Genomic DNA, 25,814 nt, shown 5'->3' with positions numbered 1-25,814 from the left:
ATCCTGAAAGCTTCACCCTTTCTCCATTCACCATGCTGTTCCCTATTGGCCTTTTGTATATTGAGTTGTACTGAAGGCTGCAATCCTTGATCTTCATCAAGTGCTTCAAGTCTTCCTCACTTGCAGCAAGCAGAGTTATGTCCCTGCATATTGCAGGGTGGTTAATAAACCTTCCTATAATTCTTCATATAATCCAGCTTCTCGGATTATTTGCTGAGCATACAAACTGACTAACTGTGGTGAGAAGATACAACCTGACACAAATAGCATAGGTGAAAACTTTAAACTTGTCAACTACCCCTAGTAGTGCAATAGGTAGGCACTTGGCTGGTAACTGAAAGGCCGGTGCTTCAAAAGCGCCCCATGACTCCATGGGAGAAAGTCTTGCTAATCTCTTAGAAAGGTTAAAGTCTAGGGAAATAAGCTGGGGATTTACTCTAGGACACAGAACAAAGTAACCCCAATAGGTTGATAGGATCTGTGTTAGTTTCCTTAAAATTGCATTTCTACCAACTTATTTTGTACTTAAAAATTTTTTTGTTGGGGGCTCGTACAACTCATCACAATCCATTCATCAGTTGAATCAGGCACGTTTGTATGTATGTTGCCCTCATTCTGTACTTTCTATGCTTTTTTCTCCATTCTGCCTTCTTTCAGGTCAAATTTCCTTTCATCCCTTTTATTCCATCTAATGATCATTTAATAATTTTTCATTATTCATTGTTTACATGTTTATATTATAAACATGTTCATTACCAAGCTATGTGTAACAGACTTACATTTCTTGCACAATGTTTTTTGGGCTTGTCTAAAGTTATTTTGATGAGAAGTCAGATCATCTTTATCTTGTGATTTTGTTTCTCTTTCTGGACTGGTTACTATGTAGTGCTCTAGAGTATAAATAGAACTATAATTTGTGTATTTGTTATACTGTTGATGGGCTTTGTTTATTGCTGTTAAAACCCATTCTGTATAACATGTTCTGTAGCCTATGAATATAGGTTTGTCTAGGGCAGTGGTTCTCAACCTTCCGAATGTTGCAATCCCTTAATACAGTTCTTCATGTTGTGGTGACCCCCCAACCATAAATTATTTTTGTTGCTACTTCATAATGGTAATTTTGCTACTGTTATGAATCGGGCGACCCCTGTAAAAGGGTTATTTGATCCCCAAAGTAGTCTCAACCCACAGACTGAGAACCACGAGTCTAGAGTTTTACTCAGAATTTAATTTGCTGGGTCATATTAGGGTTGTGTATTACAGACTTTACTAGTTATCTAGACTTTTTATTCTTCAACCTTGTGTCATATGAGTTTATATTGCTTCCTATCTTAATATTAAATAATCTTTCAAATAATTTACCACTCAGTTGTGAATAGTAATGTCCTACCCAGCACCCAGACCCAGTGTTACCAAGTCAATTCTGACCCACAGTGAACCTGTAGGAGAGTTTCCAAGGCTGTCAACCTTACGGGAGCAGACTATCTCATCTGCCAGCAGGTTTGAAGAACTGATCTTGATGCAGGCAGTCCAACGTTTACCCACCAGTGCCACGGGGCTCCGGAGTGTGTCCTCATCATTTTAATTTGCATTTCCCTCACGACTTCAGAGGTTGCCTTCTTATGAGTGCGTGTTGGTGTCTTTTGCCTTTTTGTCTCAATGATTTTTAACTGTTCTGAATATATCTTATAGATGGAATTATATCCCAGCTAAATTTAGGAGGACTTCAAAAACCTGTGGAAAAAATGGATTTTAAAGATACAAGTTTTTAAATATAAAATGTATTTCTCAAGTTCAAAGTACTTTTTAGAGCAACAGTGTCAGTCATTGAGTCCATCCTAAAGAGTTGTGTGTCCTGGAAATTTAACCATACAATGCACTCTTTCCTCTATCATTTACTACAGAAGATTGAATACCTTGAAAGGATAGTTTGACATTTGAAAATAAATCAGAGCCAAATTAATACTGCAAAGTAGGTGCCAAATGGTCTCTAGTAGAAATTCACAAAATTGCCTCATTTGAAGAGAGGAATGCGCAGGGGGCTTGAGTTGGAGAAGGAATCCCGGGAGTTTTTCTGCTAAACATTTGGCCCACTTGAGCCGATGCTGTACTTTTTGACCCTCTGGGAAGTCAACAAGCAAAGCCCCCCAGCATCCCCTGCAAAACCGGTGCTGTGAACGGTATTCTCCATCGCACGCTATGTTGTGATTTGACTCGACCACTTTCGCCTCTTGGGAGCCAGTGCCGCAAGTGTCTTTTGTCTTCCAGATGGTGTAAGTAAAGTCATGTTTCATCTCCTGTTAAACTTCTTTGGATTGTGGTCCCACAGATGTTCTTTGTCTGTTTAAACTCAGCAAGCCCACGTGCCCAAACAGAACTCCCCTCCGTGTTTGCTAGGCGGTTCTCCTAGTCTTTGCTATAGAAGGTTGCCAGGCCTTTCCCCTGGCGACTTATGTTTAGCAATGGAGAGCTTCATCCATGTGCCATCCTGACTCCTAGTACACATACATGAGAGGGGCCTTAAAGAAATTTTTTGGGAAATTCCACCATCTCTGAATTTAATTTTTTTATGAACGTTTTCAAGCTCCCTGTCGGCTAACCAGACTGCAACCACAATGGTGGCAGTTCAAACCCACCAGCCAGAATCTGGGTATAGTTCTGATCTATCTGAAGCAGAGTCTCACTGTGAGAAGAATGAAAAAAGATTTCCAAAATGATTTCAGTCAGATTGAATTTTTGGGTAGAGATTAAGAAAATGGGTTTCAAGAGCACAGCAAACTAAATACAGATTAAAATAAAATACAGATTTATAAGTAAATAAAATACAAACTAAAGACATTAAACGACTGGAAAATATTTGTTACAAGAAACATTTGGAAAAGTAGAAAGACTACCAATAGACCCAGTTACCTTCTAGTTCACTTCACCCACATTCTGCTTGTGTAGCGTAGAAACATATACACAAAGTGATTGAGCCATCTTCAGGTCAACTCAGAAAACTATTATACAAAAGCAATTTTGCTTCAAATAGTTACTAGCCTAACGAATTGGCAAATCATGTATCATCCAAATTTGAAATCTGGAATTTTTAATAATTATACAAGTTGAAAACTACATCTTCCTCCTTAGGACTACTAACATGCAAAAAGTAAAGTTTCCAGAATTTGAGGAAGTTAAAATGCCAATTGTGCGCACAATCTGATCCCACCAAATCGTGGCAAAGCACTAAGGGCATGCAACAGACCAGCAAGGCAAACAGAGCAATGAAGTCCCCACGGAATACCAAAAATAGATTTGGGGGCCAGGGCTTAGCACCCCATCAGACTTGACCAGAAAACACTACTAAAGGTCAACAAACAGTCCTTGAACTACAAGCTTTTCTTTCTTGTGGTTATTTTTTGTCCTGGCTTTTTTGTTTTCTTTTGTTGCTTGGTTTTGCTCTGTCTTGTTTTTGTGCGTGCTATTATCTCCACAGGTCTGTCTAAACAAGATAGGATGGATGAACAATCGAAAAAGCGGACCGACAGTTCTGGAGGGACATGGGAGAGGGAGAGGTGAGGGGAAAGGTAGTGGTGTTAACAATCCCAGGGACAAGGGAACGACAAGTGATCCAAATCAGTTGTGAGAAGAGTGTAGGAGGCCTGGTAGGGTGTGACCAAGGGTAATGTAACCAAGAGGAATTACTGAAACCCAAATGAAGGCTGAGCATGATAGTGGGATAAAAGGAAAGTCAAAGGAAATAGAGGAAAGAGCTAGGAGGCAAAGGGCATTTATAGAGGTCTAAATAAAGTCATGTACATATGTAAATATACAAGGATGGTGAAATAGATTTATGTGCATATATTTATAGGTTCAGTAGTAAGGTAGCCAATGGACATAGGGCCTCCACTCAAGTACTCCCTCAATGCAAGGATACTTTGTTCTATTAAACTGGCACTCGAAGCTCACCTTCCTTGACACAATCACTGAAGACCAAGTGGGTGCACAAGCAAATACGGTGAAGAAAACTGATAGAGCCCAGCTATCAAAAGATTTAGTATCTAGGGTCTTAAAGACTTCAAGATAAACAAGCAGCCATCTAGCTCAGAAACAACAAAGCCCACATGGAAGAAGCACATCAGCCTGTGTGATCACGAGGTGCTGAAAGGATCAGTTATCAAGCATCAAAGAACAAAAAATCATATTGTGTGCTCACCTCCCCTGACACAATCACTGAAGACAAAGCAGGTGCGTAATCAAATGTGAAGAAAGCTGATGGTGCCCGACTATCAGAAGATATAGCGTCTGGGGTCTTAAAGACTTGAAGGTAAACAAGCAGCCATCTAGCTCAGAAGCAACAAAGGCCACATGGAAGAAACACACCAGCCTGTGCTAGCACTAGGTGTCGAAGGGATCAGGTATCAGGCATCAAAGAACAAAAAGTCCTCTTGTGAATGAGGGGGAGGGCAGAGTGGAGACCCAAAGCGGATATATAGGCAACAGGGAATCCCCTTACAGAAGGGTTGTGGGGAAAAGGCGAGCCAGTCAGGGTGTAGTGTAGCAACGATGAAACAACTTTCCTCTCGTTCCTAAATGCTTCCATCCCCTTCCCAACCCCCTCCCACTATTTATGATCCCAATTCTACCTTGCAAGTCTGGCTAGACCAGAGGATGTACACTGGTACAGATAGGAAATGGAAACACAGGGAATCCCTCACGAATTATCCATTCAGGACCAGTGGTGAGTGGCGATACTGGGAGGAGGGAGGGAGGATGGGGTGGAAAAGGGGAACGGACAGCAGAAAAGTGGGTGAAGGGAGATGTCGGACTAGGCAAGATATGATGAAATAATTTATAAATTATCAAGGGTTCATGAAGGAGGGGGGGAAATTCAGGAGTGATGCCAGGGGCTTATGTGGAGAGCAAATGTTTTGTGAATGATGAGGGTAACAAATGTACAAATGTGCTTTACACAATTGATGTATGAACTGTGATGAGCCCCTAAGAAAATGATTTTTAAAAAATCAGGAGAGGTGTGCCAAGATTGTATCCTCGTAACATCCTTATTTAATCTGTATGCTTAGCAAATAATCAGAGAAGTTGGATTATATAAAGAAGAATGCAGTATCAGGATTGCAGGATGATTTAATAACCTGCAATATGCAGATGAGGCACTGTTGCTTGCTCACAGTGAAGAAGACTTGAAGCACTTGATGATGATGGGCAAGGATTGTAGCCATTATGGACTACAACTCAATGTATAGAAGACCCAAATCCTCCTTACTGGAACAACGAGTAACATCATAATAAATGGGAGAAATGATTGAGGTTGTCAAGGATTTTGTCTTGCTAGGGACACAATGCTCACAGAAACAGCAGTCAGGAGATCAAAAGACAAGTTGCATGAAGTAAATCTGTTGCACAAGACTCTTCAAATGTGTCGAAAACCAAGGATGTTACTTTGAGGACTAAGGTGTGCCTGATCCAAGCCATGGTATTTTCTTTCTTTTTTTTAAAACATTTTATTAGGGGCTCATACAACTCTTATCACAATCCATACATATACATACATCAATTGTATAAAGCACATCTGTACATTCTTTGCCCTAATCATTTTTTTCCTTTTCTTTTTTTACATTTTATTAGGGACTCATACAACTCTTATCACAATCCATACATACACATACATCAGTTGAATAAAGCACATCTGTACATTCTTTACCCTAATCATTTTCAAGGCATTTGCTCTCCACTTAAGCCCTTTGCATCAGGTCCTCTTTTTTTTCCCCCTCCCTCCCCACTTCCCGCTCCCTCATGTGCCCTTGGTAATTTATACATTGTTATTTTGTCATATCTTGCCCTATTTCAATTGCCTCCTATGCATGTAAAAGTTGGACAGTGAATAAGGAAGACCATAGAAGAATCCATGCATTTAAATTGTGGAATGGGAGGATATTGAAAGCGCCATGGACAGATACAAGGAAAAACAAATCTGTCTTCAAAGTACAGCCAGAATGCTCTTTAGAGGAAAGGATGGTGAGATAGTTAACGTTTATTATGCCAACATGGCCAATGAACACATGTGGGATTAATTGAAGGGTGGAGAAATAAATGGCTCAGCGAACCTTGCCTTTCTTATCTCTTGCTTTTTGATCATCGGACCAGTGTGCAGCTGCCTTAGCTTGTTCTGTGCCTCAATTTGCAAGCTACACTACCTGTGGGACACCTAACCCATGGACTGTGTCACTGTAATTTCAAGTTCCTTCAAGACCTGCTTTGCCACACTATTGGAGTAAACATCTCTTGAGCTGGGAATTGTTGGGCCCTTTCGTCTGGCTGACTTTGGTGACTTACCTGCATTATTGTTTGCTGCCTGTGGCCGGATAGCCTGAATTGCTCTACAATTGCTACATTGTTCTACTTGAAGGACTGTCAGTCTCACAGCTGTCTCACAGGAGTGGGCTGCACTGAGCCATTTATACTGCTTTATAGATTGTTTATGTCTTATGTTATATATCTATCTGTATAAATATATATATGATTATTAGCATTCTGGTTTTGTTTCTCTAGAGAACTCTGTCTAACAGAGATGGCAAGACTTAATCTCACATACTTAAGAGTATATGGTATCAGGAGAAAGACATCCTAGTTGGTAAGGTGGAGGAACAGAGAAAAAGAGGAAGATCCTTGAAGAGAGACTGACACAGTGGCTGCAACAATGGGCTCAGACATAGAACCACTGTGAAGACGGCACAGCACCGGGTGGTGTTTCCTGCTTTACATAGGGTCACTATGAGTTGGAACCAACTTGACAGCACATAACAACACCTTCAATATTTGCATGACTCTTAGTCATATAACCCGAGAATAGGTTAAAAAGGATGAGAGGCATGGTAAACAGAAAACACTTATTTCATCAGGAAATTAGATAGCATTTGAAAAAATTGATAATAAATAGAAAATATGTATCCACAAATGAGAATACTTCCATTGAGGTTAAAACATCTGTACAACTATTCTATTAGAGTTAATTCATAAAGAACGTTCTAATGGTTTCATGTCATTTAAATATTCTTTAATTAATTGAAAAGCCCCTCAGCAGTTGATATATTATGGGTAAACTAAAAAGCCCGAACCATTATCACTAAGTTGACTGTGACTCATAGGGGCCCTATAGAACAGGTAGAACTGCCTCAGGACTGTCCAGGCTGCAACCTGTACAGAAGCTCGTGGGTTCCAACGGCTGCCAAGTGCTTACCCAACTGTGCCTCATAAGAGTACACCGTCACATTACAGACAGCTGTCCACTCACTCATCACTTCATGTTGCCCCCAGATGTGACGAGAGTAATAGTTCATTTGGGGGACAAGGAAATTATGACACACAGATTTCATAGTATCTTAGTGTTCGCAGCTGCATGTAAAATTCTCTCTGTTGTTTAAGATACGTTCTTGATATTCAAAATATTCAATATCCACAGCCTGACTTTTGGAGACTGCTTCCCAGCCGTTTTCTAGCCGAGCCTTACATTAGGGAAATGCCAAGCAGCAAGTACTTTTCCATCACAGTCTTAGTTAATTGACTCTTGATTCCTCTCGTGTCGTAGAGAAAAAGCCACAAGTCTGTTGTAAACCACTCCTAGGAGTGTGATGGTGAGCAGCACTATTCCACACACGAGGCTGAATGCCCATCGTGGGCCCCAATAAGCATACACTTGGCTGATGAACATGGGTCCAAAAATCCGAGCTCCACTTCCAGAAGCTGTCAGCCAGCCCATGTATGCACCCTGTGGGGGGCAGAGGGAAGACAAACATTTTTTTTATTCAAGGTTATTTACTAACAAAGAGGATGCTATCATAACCAAACTATTATAAATTCACATAAATAATTTTCTCTACTGAGTATCTTGTTAGGCCAGAGCTTCTTACTTAGACTCAGGTAAATGAGTGTCTGAATTAGGCACGGAAACAAACCTGGAAAGGTACAAATGAAGTTAATAGTGGCTGATTTGGGTGTGGTGCATTCAAGAGGTGCCCTCTGCCACATACATTTTAACATTTAAATTTTCTTACAGCCCCATATACCGATTTTGCTAGAAATCTTTGAGCCTTAATTTTGAAAACTTGAAAATATAATCCTTTAGATGAGAAACCCAAACCCCAAATTATTATCAAAATGTTTTATCTATTATTAGTTTCAAAACAGAAGAATTTAAATATATTTCCTTTGTCTTCTTTCAGTACAGAAACACTAATTCTTATCCTGAAAAAGTAAAGTTATGCATTTAATTTTTATGGAGGAAAGTAACACTTGCATTTTGTGGACATTTAAGTAACTTCTGCTTAAAAGAGAGAGAGAAGCAAAATCTTTTAAAAGCCTTACTCTGCATTAACTAGGAGAACAGCGGGATGAGTAAATGATGGCACGCTCAAAAAATAAAGTACAATGCCTCCACTCCATATACTTCTCCGGAAGAAGGTTAAATGTCATGAAAAATACTGCGTTTATTTGCTTTCGTTAGATGACAAAATAGTACCTATGATCTATTTTTGTATTAAAAACACATACTTACAGAAGCAGAGATAAACAGGAATTAGAAGTATAATTTTAGTAATAGTCATGTGTTTAATACTTTTTTCAGTTTGCGTCTATGTATTTTTAATTTTTATATATTAAGTGTAATTTTATAATTAAAACTTATTTTAAAATACATATAACTGCTATAAACTTTTAAGACTATTAGGCTTTCCTCTATCCATAATTACTCCTAGGGCCAAATAAAATTAAACCAAATGAAATGAAAATTTAACTTCAATTGTAGTTTTCTAAAATATGTTTCAGAAATTCATATTTCAGATTTTTTCTGTGAAAATTATTTTGAGATCCTAATCTTAGTGCAAGACACCTTTGAACTCTATGATGGTATTTATTAACTTTCAAAATGACATAAGTCCTATAAGCTCTTTATAAAAATTGTAGATTAAAAAATGTTAAGTATAAAAGATAATAAAATCCCTTATTAATTTGTTAAAAAATATAAAGTGGTAACAAAATATATTAGTGCTTAAAAACATAATCCACATAAATGTAATGTCAGGGTAACTGACTCACCTGAGGTTTTGGTCCCAGTATTTTTGAATATAATGTATAGGACATAACGTTGCAGGCTGGATAACCTACTCCAATTAGCGTGGCTGATGTGAGCAACTGGGCCAGATGGATCACAGGGGTGTAGAGGCACCAGGCTTGTTGAATTGCACAGCCAGTTGGCTCTTCATTTTGACCTTCTCCTGACGACTTCCAGAAAGTAACAGCGATTTCCCCAAAAGTGACATTGGGGATTGAGTTATTATGTAAACCTGTAGAAACAAAATTAGCACATTGCATTACTGATTAATTTTAGATGAATAACAGGGACTAACATTGTAGAATATGTGTGGCTATACCTTCCCACTGTATTTTGGGGAACTGATTGCCCCAGGGTAACAAGATAAAGAAGCCAACCCACACAACGATGAGTCCTCCCAGCAGAATAGCACGCTCGCCAATCCTGTTAAAGAACAGAAATTATCATTGAAAAATAAACAATATGGCATAGTTCATTACTAGTATCATTTTAAAATTACACAAGCTAAAATCAATTGTTGGGTTACATATCATTGAACATGAGTGCTAACTATAGTTTCCCACTAAAAAACAAAACAGGAATCCTCTGAAAAATGGCTAGTTTTCAGGTCTGGAAGAAAATGTCTAAGATGAGCCTGCACTGCTGCACATCCGAGACAACAGAAGCTGTTGGTGACATCTAAGTCATGACAAAAGGACTAAGTAGCCAGTTTGAAGAGGCTGGCCACAAAGGTGACAATGTAACATCAAAGTAATGACAGAAAAATAATCTCTAACAAACGGTGCTGGCAAAATTGGATTTCCATTTGCACAAGTATGAAACAGGACCCATACTTCACCCTATATATTAAATGTGACTTAAAGACCTAAACGTAAATTCTAGAGCAATAAAAATCCTCAATGAGAAAATAGGGACAAAAGTGAGGGCCCTTGTACGGTGCATAAACAAACTCCATAAAAAACACATAGACACAGAAGACAAACTAGATGACAGGGACCCTCAAAATAAGACATTTATGTGCATGGCGAAACTTCATCCACAGGGTAAAAAGAGAACTCAACAACTGGGGGAAAATGTTGGCAATCACATCAGACAAGGGATTGAGCTCTAATGTCTATACAAAACTGCAATGCTTCAACAAGAAAAAGACAAACCATCCAACTTAAAAATGGGCAAAGGACGTGGACAGTTCAACAAGAAAGAAATCCAGGCAACTAACAAATAAATGAAAAAATCTTCACAATCACTTAGCCATCCCAGAGATTCCGAAAACAATGATGATAAATGACCATCTACCAGCACTGGCATCAACATTCAAAAATTCAGAAAACAGCAAATATTGGAGGTGCAGAGAGCTTGGAACACTGCTAATGAGACAGTAAAGTGCAAAGCTCTATGGAAAGTGGTATGGTGCTAGCTCCATCCACTGGACCAGAAATTCCACATGCTCAGCGAGGCCTTTGCCTTCGCACGAAGAGACGCGCACACTCAGGTTCATCACAGCACTGTTCACAATTCTAAAGATGGACACAATCCTAGTGCCCGTCAATTGTCGTTACTAGATGCTCTGAAGTCAGTTCCAATTCATAGTGACTCTGCGAATAACAGGACAAAATGCAGCTTGGTCCTGTCCTGTGCCATCCTCACAATTGATATTTGAGCCCATTGTTGCAGCGCCTGAGTCAATCCAGCGCTTCAAGGGTTGTTCTCTTCTTCATTGCAGTGCATGTTATCTGTTCTCCTGATAGCGCATCCAAAGGACACGAGACAAGGTCTTGCCATCCTCACTGCGAAGGAGCATTCTAGTTGCACTTCTTCCAAGAGAGATCTGTTTGTCTTTTTGGCAGTCCGTGGTACTTTCAATATTCTTTACCAGCATAATTCAATGCATCAATAATTCTTCTTCCGTCTTCCTTAGTACATACTCAACTTCCATATGAGTATGAGACTGTTGCATTATTTAACTTTAATCAGCTTGTTCAGCTCTATCAGCCCTTCCACTTGGCTGTGTAAGAGCAGGAACCTTTGTAGTATCCCCTGCAGCACTTTATCGACTGATTTAAGGTGCAAGAACAATAGCGAATGCTCCAAAATGGGCATGCTTTGACTAAGCATGCATTCTCAGCATGTCTCCCAGTTCACCTGGAGGACATCTCGGCTGCACAAAGCCAGACCAGACCACGACCAGATACATTATACAGGCCAGTGCACACAATAGCAGTAACTTCACAAGGAGACGGTTTCCCCTTACAGTTATACTTTTATCAAATGTTTCTTTAAAAAGTATTCTCTAGGGAGGGAGGAGTGGGGAGGGAGGAGGGAGGAAAAGGAAAATGAGGAGCGAATTTTGAGAATGATGAGGGCAACGAATGTACAAGTGTGCTTTACACAACTGATGTATGTATGGATTGTGATAAGAGTTGTATGACCCCCAATAAAATTATTTTTTTTAATAAATAAAAAGTGTTCTCTAGTCAAATAGCTATAGGAAATGCTATATTCTATATCTGCTATGATTATGAGATAGAGTGTATGAGGAAGGTTTAAAAAATTAATGGAGAATTTCTATTATCTTTTAATTCCATTTTTAATAAAGTTTTTATGTTCTCTTGTATATTGGAGGCTTAAATGTCCTAAAACAGTGAGTTTAGTTATTTTCACCAGAATTTACAAAACAAATTAATCTATTAAATTATTTTGGTAGTAGTGTTGTGAGCTAGGGTTAGCAGTTCAAACTCACTAACTTTCCCAAGGGAAAAAGAGGAGGTTGTCTGTTCCCATAAAGATTTATACTCTCTGAAGCCTTATATAAGTCACTATGAGTCAGAATCAAATTGATGGGACGTGGTGACCTAATATCATATTGCAGAACAATATACTGTAAAATAAATTTTTAGAAAAATGTTCAATAGTATTTTAAATTTGGTACCATTGGCTAATAATATTCTTAATAGAATAATAGTATGCCACATTAGAATTATGCATAATAATCTCCAATAAAATGACAATGTTGTCTCTAAAGGGGACCAGGGTCATATATAAACTTTATATATGAATGGATTTTGATTTTGCACTTAACCGTAAATCCTAATCTAAGAACAATTAGTTCTTACGATGTGGCCCTACTAGACACTTGCCCTCATGAAGAAATCACTGAAGATCTGGGTGCTAGGGCAAAGTGAGGTGAAGAAATTAGATGGTGCCTGCTATTAGAAAGAATAGTGTCTGGGGTCTTAAGGGTCTGTCTTAAAACAAGCAGCCATCTAAATGAGGTGTCAGCTAAATCCACATGGAAAGAGGTCACTAGCCTAGGTGATCCAAGTATTGTAAATAATAAAATCCAAGATTGTAAAAGGAAATTGTACTAGAGCTTAAATTCTGAGCACCCAATTTTCAGAAGGTTATGGATGACAGTGAAAACCCAAAACCCATTTGCGTGTCTCCCTGTGGATTAAACCTCCCATGAATCTCCCCTGACTCCTGACCCAGGGATGTGCATAGCTTTGGTCCCAGAAAGAGTGCATTGGAAAGTGGATTTATGCCAATGTTGTTAAGTTAAAACTTAACACCTTTGTTTGTTTTCCCTTTTTACTCATTTTAAATTTGTTCTAGTTTTATTATTTTCTGCTTTTTTTGGTTTGAGAGTTTTCTGTGGGTTTTATTTGTTTTCTTGTTATTGGAGTTTTTTTTCCAAAAATTATTTTATTGGGGGCTCATACAACTCTTATCACAATCCATACATACATCCATTATGTCAAGCATATTTGTACATTTGTTGCCATCATCATTCTCAAAACATTTGCTTTCTACTTGAGCACTTGATATCAGCTCATTTTCCCCCTCCCTTCCTCATGAACCCTTGATAACTTATAAATTATTATAAATTATTATTTTTCATGTCTAACACTGACCAATATCTCCCTTAACCCACTTTTCTGTTGTCCATCCCCCAGGGAGGGGGTTACCCTTCCCCTCCTGGCATCACTACTTTCATTATTAGTCTTGAGGGGTTCATCTGGATTCCCTGTGTTTCCAGCTCTAACCTGTACCAGTGTACATCCTCTGGTCTAGCCAGGTTTGTTAGGTAGAATTGGGATCATGATAGTGGGGGGAGGAAGCATTAAAGAACTAGAGGAAAGTTGCATGTTTCATTGTTGCTATGCTGTACCGACTGGCTCCCCATGACCCTTCTGTAAGGGGATGTTACTGGGGTTAGAAGGTATTTTCTGTACAATTTTCTGTACATGAAGTGCAGGATAGCTAAATCTCCAAGACCGTAACTAGACTGACAGGTACTAGGGCTATGGCAGTGGAGGCTGTGGGGAAATGGTATGCTGGTAAGGAGTACAAGAATGAAGAAGATGTTCTAAAATTGATTCTGCGGATGGCTGCACAACTCTTTTTAATATATTTACTCCACTGAATTGTGTGGTATGTGATTTATATGTCAATAAACCTATTAAATTTTTTAAGATATGCTCCGTAAGTCAGGATGGTTATAATAAAAATGTTAAGTAACAAATAAGTACTTAAAGTAAAAATAAATTAAGTGTTCTAAGCATGACAAAGGTGATATACATCCTACGTATTTTACATTAAAATCTGGAGAAAAAAATAAAGAAAATTTTTCAGTGAAAGGTAACATATAAAGACACAGAGGGAAACAATTATTTTCTTTGTAGGATCCTTTTGCATTTTATAGAATACTTGTAGAATACTTGCTCCATTAATACATTTTACAGGAGGCTTGGTGGCACCGTGCCTTAAGTACTAGATACTGTGTCCAAGACTGGCAGCACAAATGCACTAGCTGTTCCTCTAGAGAAAGAAACAGCTTCCTGCTCCCATATTTACAGTATCAGAAACCCAGAGGGCAGTTCTGCTCTATCCTCTCAGGTCCACATGAATGAGAACCTCTACTTGATAGCAGAGGGCAAATGCTTGGGTTTTTTCCCTTTAAACATTTTGAATCTATTTGCAAACTTTTAAGGAGTACAACTAATATACAATGAGAAAAAAAACTTTTAAATTATTTTGATAACGCCCTTGTTTACATCATTACCTCTATTTCATATTTCACTTTAAAGAATCAGACTCAAAAGGAAACCAAAATACATAGGACTTACTGTTTGGAAAGCAATTTAATCCCCATGAAAATAAGGACTGCCTCAATTCCAAGACAAGCAAGTATTATTCCATCATATAAAACTGCCTGCTCTCTTGTCCAGGCATACATATCCATTGTTAATGGAGTGAGGATGCTAAAGAAAAAAAAAGAATATTCTTATTTTTGCATATATCATAGTCACTATCAAAATTGAAGTAATTTTTACTTATGTTATCTCCACATTCAAGAATTTGCATCACTTTTTAACAATGTCACCAAACCTATTACGTAGGGGGCAGGGGGATGACACTAAAATCATTTATATTTTCTAGAGACCTGTATTAAGTCTTAAATGGGAAAAAGAGAAGACAAAGACAAATGATGCAGATGAGAAAGGCCATCAGCATGAGGCCATGATGGTGTCCCAAGGACTCATGGCTGTGTGGTTAATTACAAACACGGAAAACAAGTGGGATTATCACAGGACGATGGAAGCCAGAAATGGACCGTGACTGATTATGTACACTATTGATTGAAAATAGTAGAAGAGTTTACATGGTTGGTTCTAGATCCTCTCTGGTAAGCCAGCATCCTGAGGGCGACACGACCCCGTTGTGGGCTAGCTCACATCCAAACCAAGCTCACAGCCATGGCGTCACGGGCAATTCATCACCCTCCACCCCACCACCCCGATGTGGGGTTCTGAGGCTGGAAGCTTTCGCCGAAGCAGAGAGGCTCATTGTTCTCACAAGGGACAGAGCAGCTGATAGGTTTGGAAAACCAACAATGCATGCCCACAGTGCTACTTTCTGGGCTGGGTTGGGGATTCAATCGGCCTTTAAACACTGTCTGGGGATTGCAGCCTTCACTATGGATTACAGGTCAATGTGAAGAAGTCTAAAATCTCACAACTGGGCCGGTAGGTAACATCGTGATCAATGGAGAAAAGAATATAAGTAGTCAAGGATTTAGTTTTACTTGTATCCACAATCAACGCTGGTAGAAGCAGCGATCAAGAGACCAAAAGATGCATTGCATTGGGTAAATTTGCACCATAATACTTCTTCAGAGTATTGACAAGCAAGGGTGTTACTTTGAATACTAAGGCTCCCCTAACCGAAGCCAAAGTTGGACACTAAATACGAAGACTGAAGAATTATGGTGCTGGTGAAGAATACTGAAAGCACCATGGACTGCCAATAGGGCCCAAAAAAAATCTGTCTTGTAAGAAGTATGGCCAGGGTGCTCCTTAGAGGCAAGGATGGCAAGATGTCTTTTACAAACTTTGGACATATTGTCAGAAGAGATGAGTCCCTGGAGAAATACATCATGCTTGTGTACTGAAGCAGTAAAAAAGTGAAAGGCCTGAAATGAGCTGGATTGACACAATGAAAGCAGCGACGGCTCAAGCTTAGGAACAATTCTGAGGAGGGCACAGAATGGGACAGCGCTTTGTCTGTTGTGCAAGGAGCTGTTCAGGCTCAGAAACAACTTGATGGTATTTAACAACCGCACATGTTTTTAAGGCTGAGGACTTGAATAGAGCTAAAATGGCTAGATTAAACACCGTGTGTGGGTGTAAAATATTAAAAAAGGCTTCAATTTTTTTTCAATTTTTCTGAGAAGCGAATGATGCGCAAACATGAAAGTGGGGCAGGAAGAAATAAAAAGAAATAGAGGAAAAACAACTAAGGAGTCAAAATTAGATATATACATAATAAGATAGACTTTGGGCCTCTCCCTAAAGCCTACTTCAGTACAAAAATGGTTTGTTCTAATAATGTGGCAATGTATGATAATCATCTTCCTGACACTATCATTGAAAACAAATTTTGTGAATAAAAAAATGGGATGACAAAAGCTAATGGTGTCCGGCTATTAAAAGATATAGCATCTGGGGTCTTAAAGGTTTGAAGTTTAACAAGTGGCCATCTAGTATGTAAGCAACAAAGCCCACGTGGAATAAGCACACCGTTAATTGTGTGATCATGAGGTGTCAACAGGAATATGTATCAGAAGTTCATAAACAAGGAAACTAACATGAAAGGAACATAGGCAAGGTGGAGGAGACTCCAAGCCCACCTGTGAAATAATGAGACAGTCCTGCACAGAAGGGCCATACGGAAGGGAGTTATATCGAGGGTGCAGTAGAGCACAGATGAAACACAGCTATCCTCTAGTTGTTTAAAATTTCCTCCTCCCACTATTATAGCCCTAGTTTTACCTTACTAATCTCGCTTGACCTCCGTATGTACATGGGTACAATGAAGCTCTTTCAATTCATGAAAGTCAAGATAGATAAACCCCTCAGAAACAGTAAGGGGAGTAATGACCCCCTGAGGACATGGAAAGAGACGGGGGGGGGGGGGGGGGGAGGAGGAAATGACAGCAGTGACAACTGTATATCCTCACTCGAAGGGAGCAAGCATCAGAATTTTAGGTGATTGGATACATGGGATGGTGGATGTTATGGCAAAAATGAACAATTATAATAACAATACATAATATGTTGAGGTTCAGGGGAGTGGTGGGGTGATGGAGGGAGGGAGGATAAAGGGGAGCTAATATTAAGGAGCTCAAGAAGAAATGAAAATGTACTGAAAAGAATTATGGCAATAAAGAAGGGAAAAAAAGATGGCAGCAATTGTACAATTATTCTTGATCTAATGGAACTATGTAATATAATAATATCTGTAAGAGTGCCTAATAAAATGTTAAAAATAAAAACAAATTGATAAATTAAAAAATTTTTTTCTTCATGAAATTTTTGACGTTCCCTTTTACATATAAAAGCAGGGAATTGTTTTGGAAATGATGATGTACAAATATGCTTGGCACGATGTATGCAATGTTATAAGAGCTCTCAGAGCCCCAAAAATAAAATGATGTATTTTTAAAAAAGGGGGGGGGAAGCATGGAGTTATATAACCTGTACTAGTGGTATTGCTTAAAATGTAATATATTTATCATAAAACTTAAGTAAAAGAGGAAAAAATTAGTGAAACAGAATCCTTTATGAGGAAGTAAGATCATAAGATTAGGTCTACAGAATTAATTATGTTCTAGTTAAAACTCCACAATATGTATGTGCCTTTTAAATCATGAAAAACATTACTTCATATGGTTTTCAGTAACATCTACATGTCTGCATAATACGATATTAAGAAATAGCTTAATATACAATCTGATTAAGAAGAAGGCAGAATAAAACTTACGTTTCAAAAAGGGCAAAAATAAACAGAACCACAAAAAATAGAACATTAGTGGCTACGACAGCAACTTGGTCAATATATCCTTGAGGAATATGAATTTCAGCGGTACTTGCTGTAAGTAAACAGAAGAAAACTGAAATTACCCACACATGTAATTTTTCACATGCAACCATTATACAGAAATTACAGTTAGAAAACTTTATAAGTAAATATGTTAAATAGCTTTTAGGCTTCAAAGCAGTTTCAAAGTAACAAAAATTTATCATGACTAAAATAATTTTAAAATAGCATTAAAAAATAAATGGAACTTACATCCCAGAAAGCATATTTTAATCATGTTAATTATAACATATATTCATTCCTTTTTTTTCCTTTTGATATACCTCAAACTGAAATAAGAATCTATTTTAAGAATTCTTTTTTTTAATCATTTTATTGGGGCTCATATAACTCTTATCACAATTCACACATCAATTGCGTAAAAGCATACTTATACATTCGCTGCCCTCATCATTCTCAAAACTCTTGTTTTCCGCTTGGGCTTCTGAAATCAACTCCTCATTTTTCTTTTGATTTTAAGAATTCTATTGTAAAGTCTTCACAAAATAAATAATGCATTTGCTTAAAATTTCAGTTGTAGATTTTTTTTCTTACCTAAACCTTATATTTATAAAAAAGTCATGAAGACCTCAGCTGGCTTATAATGGATTGTCAGTTCAATATTCATTGCAATTCATACTTTGATGTTGATGTTTTGAATTTCAATGCATTTTAATTAGTCAGAATCTTCAAGTAGTTATACATCTGTTACAAAGAAATAAGCCAGTGTCTGGTGGTGGCTTTATACAAAGTGTAGTGATTTGTTATCTTGAACCATTTACTTAATACACTGAATGTCAGCTTTTATTGATGCTGCTTGAGAAAGGTGTGAGGCTAAATATGAGGAAGCTTCAAAAAGTTTCTGGAAAAAAAGGAAAAGATAATGGAATTCTTCCATGAATTCTCTGAAGCCACCTCGTACATCTATCCACTCATATACATTTATCATGCTAATAATTAATTTATTCACAAAACTTAACATGATTATGTTTATTTATGCTGTGTGTGTTGGTGGTATGTTGAAAATAATGCAGGACTAGATATAAATTTACTTGTAACTATACTATTAAAATTGTGGTAAATAAAAAAAATTATAGTAAATCAAACATCATGAAATCTTCCATGTAAGCCATTTTAAGTGTACAATTTAGTTATATTAATTACATTCACAATGCTTTACAAACTATGTACAAGCAGACCTCAGATATTACAGGTGTGGGTCTAGCTCCCAACAATAAGGCTGCATCACAATAGAGTGAATCACATACATTTTCTGGTTCCCAGTGCTTATAAAAGTTATGTTATCAGGAGGGACTAGTCCGTGAGGAAGAATATCATGCTTGGTAAATAGAGTCAGAGATCAAGTGGAAGACAACGGGCACAGGGTTGCAATCGAGAGCTCAAAGCATAGCAACAATTGTGGGGATGGCCAAGAACAGATGGAGTTTTGTTCCCTTGAACACAAGGTCAATGTCAATCGGAATCGGTTCGATAGCACCTAATGACAATGAACAAGGACAAATCAATATGGTCAAGACCCTGATTTGGAATGTCAGCTTCCAGAACCCTAAGGAATACATTTATGTTCTTTAAAGCCTCTCAGTTTGTGTTATGACAGCACGAAGTATCCAGGGGACCTAAGATAGCTCCCCTCTTTTCACGTCCTTAAAGTAATCCGATCAGTCGTCCTGTAGAATGAGCCTGGCTCTCTATGATGCCATTTAATTGCTTCCTGTATTCCCCATATTTGCTGAACACTGGAAATGACATCTAAAGTTTTTAATGGACTCGGGTTTAGTGTCTGGGGCACAACTTTCCCCAAGGAGTATTTCCTATTGCCTAACCTCAAGGAGACACAAAATGTCTGATTTGCCTACTTTTAGTGATGTTAAGATTGTGGAATCCGCTATCAAAAGGAGGGAAATGCAGAACAAAATTAAAATTCTCACAGACTCCAAACTGGCAGGAACCATGGAGGCTGGATAAACCCCTGAAATGATTGCTCTGAGAGTCCTTAAACCCCAAATATCTCCTAACATCTTCTTAACACCAAACAGTTTAGCTTACCAAGAAAAAACCTTGACCATTACGTTCATTTAAGAACTATTTATATGGGGTCAAAGCGAGAATAGCAGCTCAAAAGAGGCTGAAACCTTAGAGTCTATGCTGACCGCGCAAACTGGACAAGCAGGGTGCGAATGGTGAGCCGTTCATGCAGAACTGAGTGCAGCGATGTACGTTCTGCTGGGTAGGTTTTCAATAACAGCGTAAAATTCTAAACAAGAGTCACGGTGACTTTAGGTATTGTCAGGAGGGTGTCTCCATTTTACAGTTTCTCTTGACAAAATCATTTTGCATCTGTTGATGATCGCTGCCTAGATCTATTAATTTATCTATTAAGAAAGTAAAATGATGTTCTAATTCTGAGATTTCTTTTGCATTTTTAAGCTGGAATTCTTACATGAAAAAGAACTTCCTCTCATCAATGAATTGACTAAATAGACATAATTTATTAGGAAAGAAAAATAAATACTTAAATACTCTGTATGTAAGTTGAATTTTGGAACAATGTTTGCCCTAGAAACCTCCAAAGGTAACCAATAAAAGTTCTCTCTCTCTTTTTAGAAGTATTATTTCTAACTCAAAGATAACTTTTAAATGTTTTCCTTGATTGTAGTCATTTAACACTCAAATGGTCCCACTTTAGTCAATGGAAGCCCGTTCTCGCAGGCTTGTCTCCTTTTAACAACTCCGTTTTTTCCTTAGCAACAAGATGTACATGGCTTTGTATGTTACTACCTCAGACCCGAAATAAGTCATTTCTTCAAGATGCTATGAGCTTCCTTCAGTCGGAAACAGCATTCTCTAATGAAATCTGTATATGAGTGTTAGTCTTAGTTACTAGTTTTCAGTGCTTTGAAATTTCTCAATGGTCAGTAAAAAAAATCAAGACATTGAAAAAAGTACAAGAGTTAAAGCAAGAGGTAAATACTGTTATAAACCACAATCCTGTAACAATGGTGATCTATCTACGAGTTGATGCCTGGATAGACAAGGATAAATGGGCGTAAAAGGAAGAATACCTACAAATACATATAGTTTCACAGAGGGTAATTGTAGCTGGTCTTTATTTTTGATACAAATATATTCAGGAATGAGGTGGAGCATATAGTAGGGAAAGACATAATCATACACCCTGAGGGAAAGAGTCACCGGGTGTGGAGTCTCAGGACCATGGCCTCCAAGGACACCAGAGTCAATAGGCCTACCATCGTCCACAAAGACAATATCCAACATGTTACTTTGCTGAATAGCAAACTCTAAGGTACAACTTGTCTCTCGGGGAAAAAACAGTGAAAAGAATTGAAAATGCACGTAAACAATTAAGCCATGAGAACCCCAATTCCTATAAACCCAAGGCCAGAGTAACGAGCAGGTGCCCAGCTACTAATACCAAGGATTCCATTAGAGTGTCCTGGATAGAGTAGGAGAAGATCTGTGGAACTCCGCATCATGAAGACCAGGCTTACCAGCGGGATAGACAGGGTGGGATCCCCTGAGACCAGGGCTTTCGTCACCTTTCAATTCTATAAATGAAATTACTCCCATGACTCAATTTCTATCCAGACAATATAGTTCTATAAGGGGAACAGTAACACTAGGGAGGTATACACACATCTTAAATAAGCAACTGAGATCAAAAGGGCAGCATTTGCCCAAAGACAAAGTTCAGAAGAGGTGTGGGATAAGTGATGTTGCATTGTGGGAATTGCAACCATTGACATGGAAAAAAACTGCATAAATTATGGAATGGAAAACCCATCCATCTGTTAACTTTCACCCAATTCACAATAAAAGTTTTGTTTATTTTAAAGAAAATCAATCATAAATGTGTACTGGTATTTGCCTTTCAAACTTAACATTATAGAATCTGAATTCAACTTTTTCATTTTATATTTGAGTCTCTTTATTTCACTCTAAATGTCCTGGTCCTTAACACTATGAACATAATTTAACCCTGTAATCTACAGAATTACTTTCCAAATAAAAATATTAATATTATTATTAAGAATAAGATTACTAAAATAAGTTTTAAATTTCTTTTTTTACCCTTGGAACATATAGTCCACATAACTGTCATTTGAAATAGTCCTTTGTATGTGAAGTTTGTTGAAAACACTGTCCCTCATCTAAATCTCATCTAGTCAGCTGAAATGACTGCCCTTAGAGGCCACTAGTGGCCTATTAAAGTGCTTGATAAAATAACCCTGTGGCTTTTCTATAACTTGATGAGCTCTGGTACGGTACAGACTAAGTTACAGTATCTTGTACAGTGAGCTACTCTCCAAGAGGGACATAATTCGGAATAAAAAAATCTTCTATTCAGTAAAATATCCCATCTCCCAAATTGCGTACCAGTAAGTTTTTATAGGTCAGAGAAAGACCGAGAGGATTAAAAGGTCCACTTATAATAATATATATCAAAAGAATAGAAATATGAGAGAGCCCACCTTTTCCCATGAGTAAGGGAGCAGAGAAAACATATTTTGTTGCAAAGCTACTGAAATCATTCCAAAGATCTTGGGTTTAAAATATTGGCTCGTTGAAAATAGGAGATGATTTTTTTAACAATGTTTTTAACTTTGCTGGTTGCAAGCATCAAATAACTAAAGTAGGTAATGGCTTTTTAAAAAAAATCAATAAAATAAAAACAAATTTAAAAAATCAATTTAGGTAATTTTCATCTTTGACAATCTTTCCCAGTCAGCCACTGCACTGTCTTCAGAAGCAAAACCCAAATAAGACAGATCCAAAAGACACACTGATCATGTAAGTTAGTCAAACAGATCAATCGCACCTTCATCAAACTGAACGTTTGTACACTGGCGTCCCGAGTCATCCACACGATGTTCTCTTAAAAAGAGAAACATGACATAGTTGGATTAATTTCACTGCTTTCTCATTACTTAGTATTTTCAGTACCATAGCATTTTTATCTTATAACACATATAGCGTAACATGAGTTATTTTATACACCCTCGTGTCTATAACTATTATACCTAGGAGGGCTTAGTATAATAAATGATCTAAATGTATTACTAGTATTCTATTGCCTCATATTCTGATTCAGTTTCTTTTAAAGGATTCTCGGTATCAGTAGTAAAATTGTTATAAATACAATCAATAAAAAGATAGAAATTATCATTCTTACCACATTGCTATATAAAGAAATTAAAATAATAAATTTTTCTAAAAGCACATATGATCTACTTTAGTAAGGTGATTTCCAGTCATTTCGAACATTATTATGTTTTTATACTCTTACATAAAACACTCTAAAGACCCTTTTCGTCCCTGGCTGTCTGAGCGTTCTGTGCCATCATGAATGACACGGTAACCATCCGGACCAGGAAGTTCATGACCAACCGACTACTTCAGCGAAAACAAATGGTCATTGATGTCCTTCACCCTGGAAAAGCAACAGTGCCTAAGACAGAAATTCGTGAAAAACTAGCCAAAATGTACAAGACACACCAGGTGTCATTTTCGTATTTGGATTTAGAACCCATTTTGGTGGTGGCAAGACTACTGGCTTCGGCATGATTTACGATTCTTTGGATTATGCAAAGAAAAATGAACCTAAACACAGACTTGCTAGACACGGTCTGTATGAGGAGAAAAAGTCCTCCAGGAAGCAACGCAAGGAGCGCAGGAACAGAATGAAGAGAGTTAGGGGCTGCACAGGCCAGCGTGGTGCTGGCAAAACACAGAATAAAGCATCTACAGCGACTTGATCTGCACTGGCTATGTGGATTTTTCACCAGAGAATGAATAAACTATAAAATCTTTAAAAAAAAACACTCTAAAGAAACACAAACTCACAAAACTACTGTAGTTTTAGAAAATTCTTTCTATTGCATAAATAAGAGATGTATATTACATGCAATTATTTTAGTTACAGCTGATACTGATGCATTCATCTACTTAAAATACTACTTTCATGCCAGAGTCCTACGTAAAAACCAATAGTCAATCAAACCTAAACCTTAAATATTCAAACTTTAGTCATCTGTTCTTATTTACCAGATTGTCTATTATTTTAGTTTCAAGTGTCGCATATACAAAATTTTAAAATGAGCACAACTATATAGACCAAGTAAGGACTTCCTGGGGGTGATTATTTTGCAACAATTATAATGCTAATTTAATATCACAGTTTATAAAAGTAATTTTATTGTTTTTCTAATTACCTTAATATAGCAAGGATTAGAATAATGTTTAGCAGTCCCAAGAAGGCGCCAAGTAAAACTGGTGTTGTGTACATGTTTATCTGCAGATCAATAGCATCCCATGTCACGCCCTTTTCACCAATGAGAGCAAAACAAGTCTGAAAAGCTAATTAAAATAAAATACACAGATGAATTATACATGAGGCAGCCTAGAAAAAGGTGGCAGAGGTTTACCATCGAATGAGAATATTAAGGAATCACTCATGTATCCTCAAGACCAGCAACCCACAGTCCTAAGGGAGATGGTTAGTTTACAGGGCTGAGGGGAGTGAAATAAAAATAATTATTCTTTAATAAAGCACACACATATCTAGAGCACGTAAAAGACATGCAAAATACCTATGACATTAAAATTTCAGGAAATATGAGGGGGTTTCAAAAAGTCTGTGGAAATATTTCATTATCTTTTAATTCCATTTTCCTACAAACATTTTAGAGTTCCCTCATAGTCACCTGAATTACATTGGTTTAATGTTATCTTAAAACTTGAATCTCTGTAGAGTTAGGGTAAATATAACATCTTATTTTAGCCCCCTTTACCCATTTAAATGTTTTCTCAGTCAAAAAAAAGAGTGAAAGGGAAATCAATGCGGCTCAAGCCTCCAGTAAATTCCCACTGAACACAGAACACAGACTAGGGATGCAAATAGTCTTGCTATCATACAGAGGGAGAGCCTTGTGGCAGATAGAGTAGGTTAAAATTTAACACCTTTTGAGTACAAGAAAGGGAAAATGTTCTAAAATGTATTGTGATGGAGATTGCACAGCTGTCATATGAGTGAACTATTGAATTGTATGATATGTGCATTATAGGTCAATAAAACTGTTTGCTTTAAAAAAAAACAAAATTTAACACCTCGTCACTCGGTCTCCTTTTTGAACCGTTTTAAATTTGTTCTAATTTTTAAGACGTTCTGCTTTCTTTTAGGCTGAGGGTACCTATTTTGTCCGTGTGATTCGATTCTGTGTGTGTGTCTTTGCTATCTGACAAGCAGGAGGAATGACTCTGGGGAGACAGGACCGGGCAGGGGAGGCCGAGGGAAATGGGGGGCTAATCACAAGGAGGAGGAGACGGAAGGGAGTGTTCTAAAATAACTGATTGTGGTAATGATCGCTCAGCTCTTCTTGACAGACTCAACGACTGAATTGTATGATCCATGGGTTATGTCCCAACAAACCTGTTTAAAATAAATAAAATGTGTACACACACACACAAATTGAATCTCTGGTAAAACTCATATTAGAAGAGTATTAATTTGCTGTCCTGACATGAATTCAATATCTAGCTTAGCCAATAATTTGTATAGAAATTTAGGATAAATGCTAAGTAAGAGACAGCCCTGAAAGCACATAGACAAATATCTAGCACACAATAAGCATTCAATGAATGTTAGTGCTTACTGATACAGTTATTTTTATTGGGAAAGTGATAAACTCTTCAGGCCTATGTTTACTCAAGTATCATACAGAATGTTTACTTTTAGAATCATTTTGGATGGTTAAGTTATTTACTTAGAATCTAAATCTATGCCACATACTGTAGGCGATAGAGGGGTTGAGTAGTAAATGAAAGAAGATTTAGATCGTGTTCTTGTATATTTTACAATACACTGTAAGATCCAGTTATTCTGCAGTTGTTTATATTTATTCCAGAATACTAAACCCATGAATTTTGAGGAAAAATGAATTAGATCTTCTTCAATAACGTTTTGGGTTTTTCCTGAATAGAAGGAAGTAATGGGAAGTTGCAGAATGATGAGAGGGGAGGCTGATGATGAAATTAACTGAACTAGAGTCATCCTGATGATACTCACCACTCTACTATCTGAAGAATAAACTAGTTGCTGTAAATATGTCTGGGTTTTTTTGTTGTTTGTTTTTATAAATTACTGTAGACCTAAAAACATTACTAATTTCCTCACTTAGAAGAAAGCACATTAGCCTTTGGAAAGTATTATATCTCATTAACATCTTTTTATACCAAGAAAGGGAAGAATTGG

General features: G+C 37.5%; 1 protein-coding gene and 1 pseudogene across 3 annotated transcripts in view; one reads left to right on the top strand and one right to left on the bottom strand.

Annotated features, from left to right (window-relative positions):
• Nucleotides 1-7,032: 7,032 nt before the first annotated feature.
• The window catches only part of MFSD8 (major facilitator superfamily domain containing 8), a 53,143-nt gene continuing 34,361 nt past the window's right edge, over nucleotides 7,033-25,814 (bottom strand). For 2 of the 3 annotated variants that reach the window (XM_075543821.1, XM_075543822.1), the window contains exons 6-12: nucleotides 23,776-23,920; nucleotides 22,383-22,438; nucleotides 17,429-17,537; nucleotides 14,233-14,367; nucleotides 9,426-9,529; nucleotides 9,091-9,338; nucleotides 7,033-7,765 (exon numbers count right to left, since the gene is read on the bottom strand). In XM_075543821.1, the coding sequence (XP_075399936.1) occupies nucleotides 7,550-7,765; nucleotides 9,091-9,338; nucleotides 9,426-9,529; nucleotides 14,233-14,367; nucleotides 17,429-17,537; nucleotides 22,383-22,438; nucleotides 23,776-23,920 (1,013 nt within the window). In that variant the 3' untranslated portion in view covers nucleotides 7,033-7,549. The remainder of the gene's footprint in view (nucleotides 7,766-9,090; nucleotides 9,339-9,425; nucleotides 9,530-14,232; nucleotides 14,368-17,428; nucleotides 17,538-22,382; nucleotides 22,439-23,775; nucleotides 23,921-25,814) is intronic. The other variant, XM_075543823.1, reaches the window with a different exon arrangement.
• LOC142443064 (small ribosomal subunit protein eS24 pseudogene) lies at nucleotides 22,874-23,319 on the top strand (annotated as a pseudogene).

The sequence above is a fragment of the Tenrec ecaudatus genome, chromosome 3, assembly GCF_050624435.1.
Source record: "Tenrec ecaudatus isolate mTenEca1 chromosome 3, mTenEca1.hap1, whole genome shotgun sequence".
NCBI lineage: Eukaryota > Metazoa > Chordata > Mammalia > Afrosoricida > Tenrecidae > Tenrec > Tenrec ecaudatus.
The sequence above is the reverse complement of the archived record's forward strand: the minus strand, read 5'-3'. Positions and strand labels throughout refer to the sequence as shown.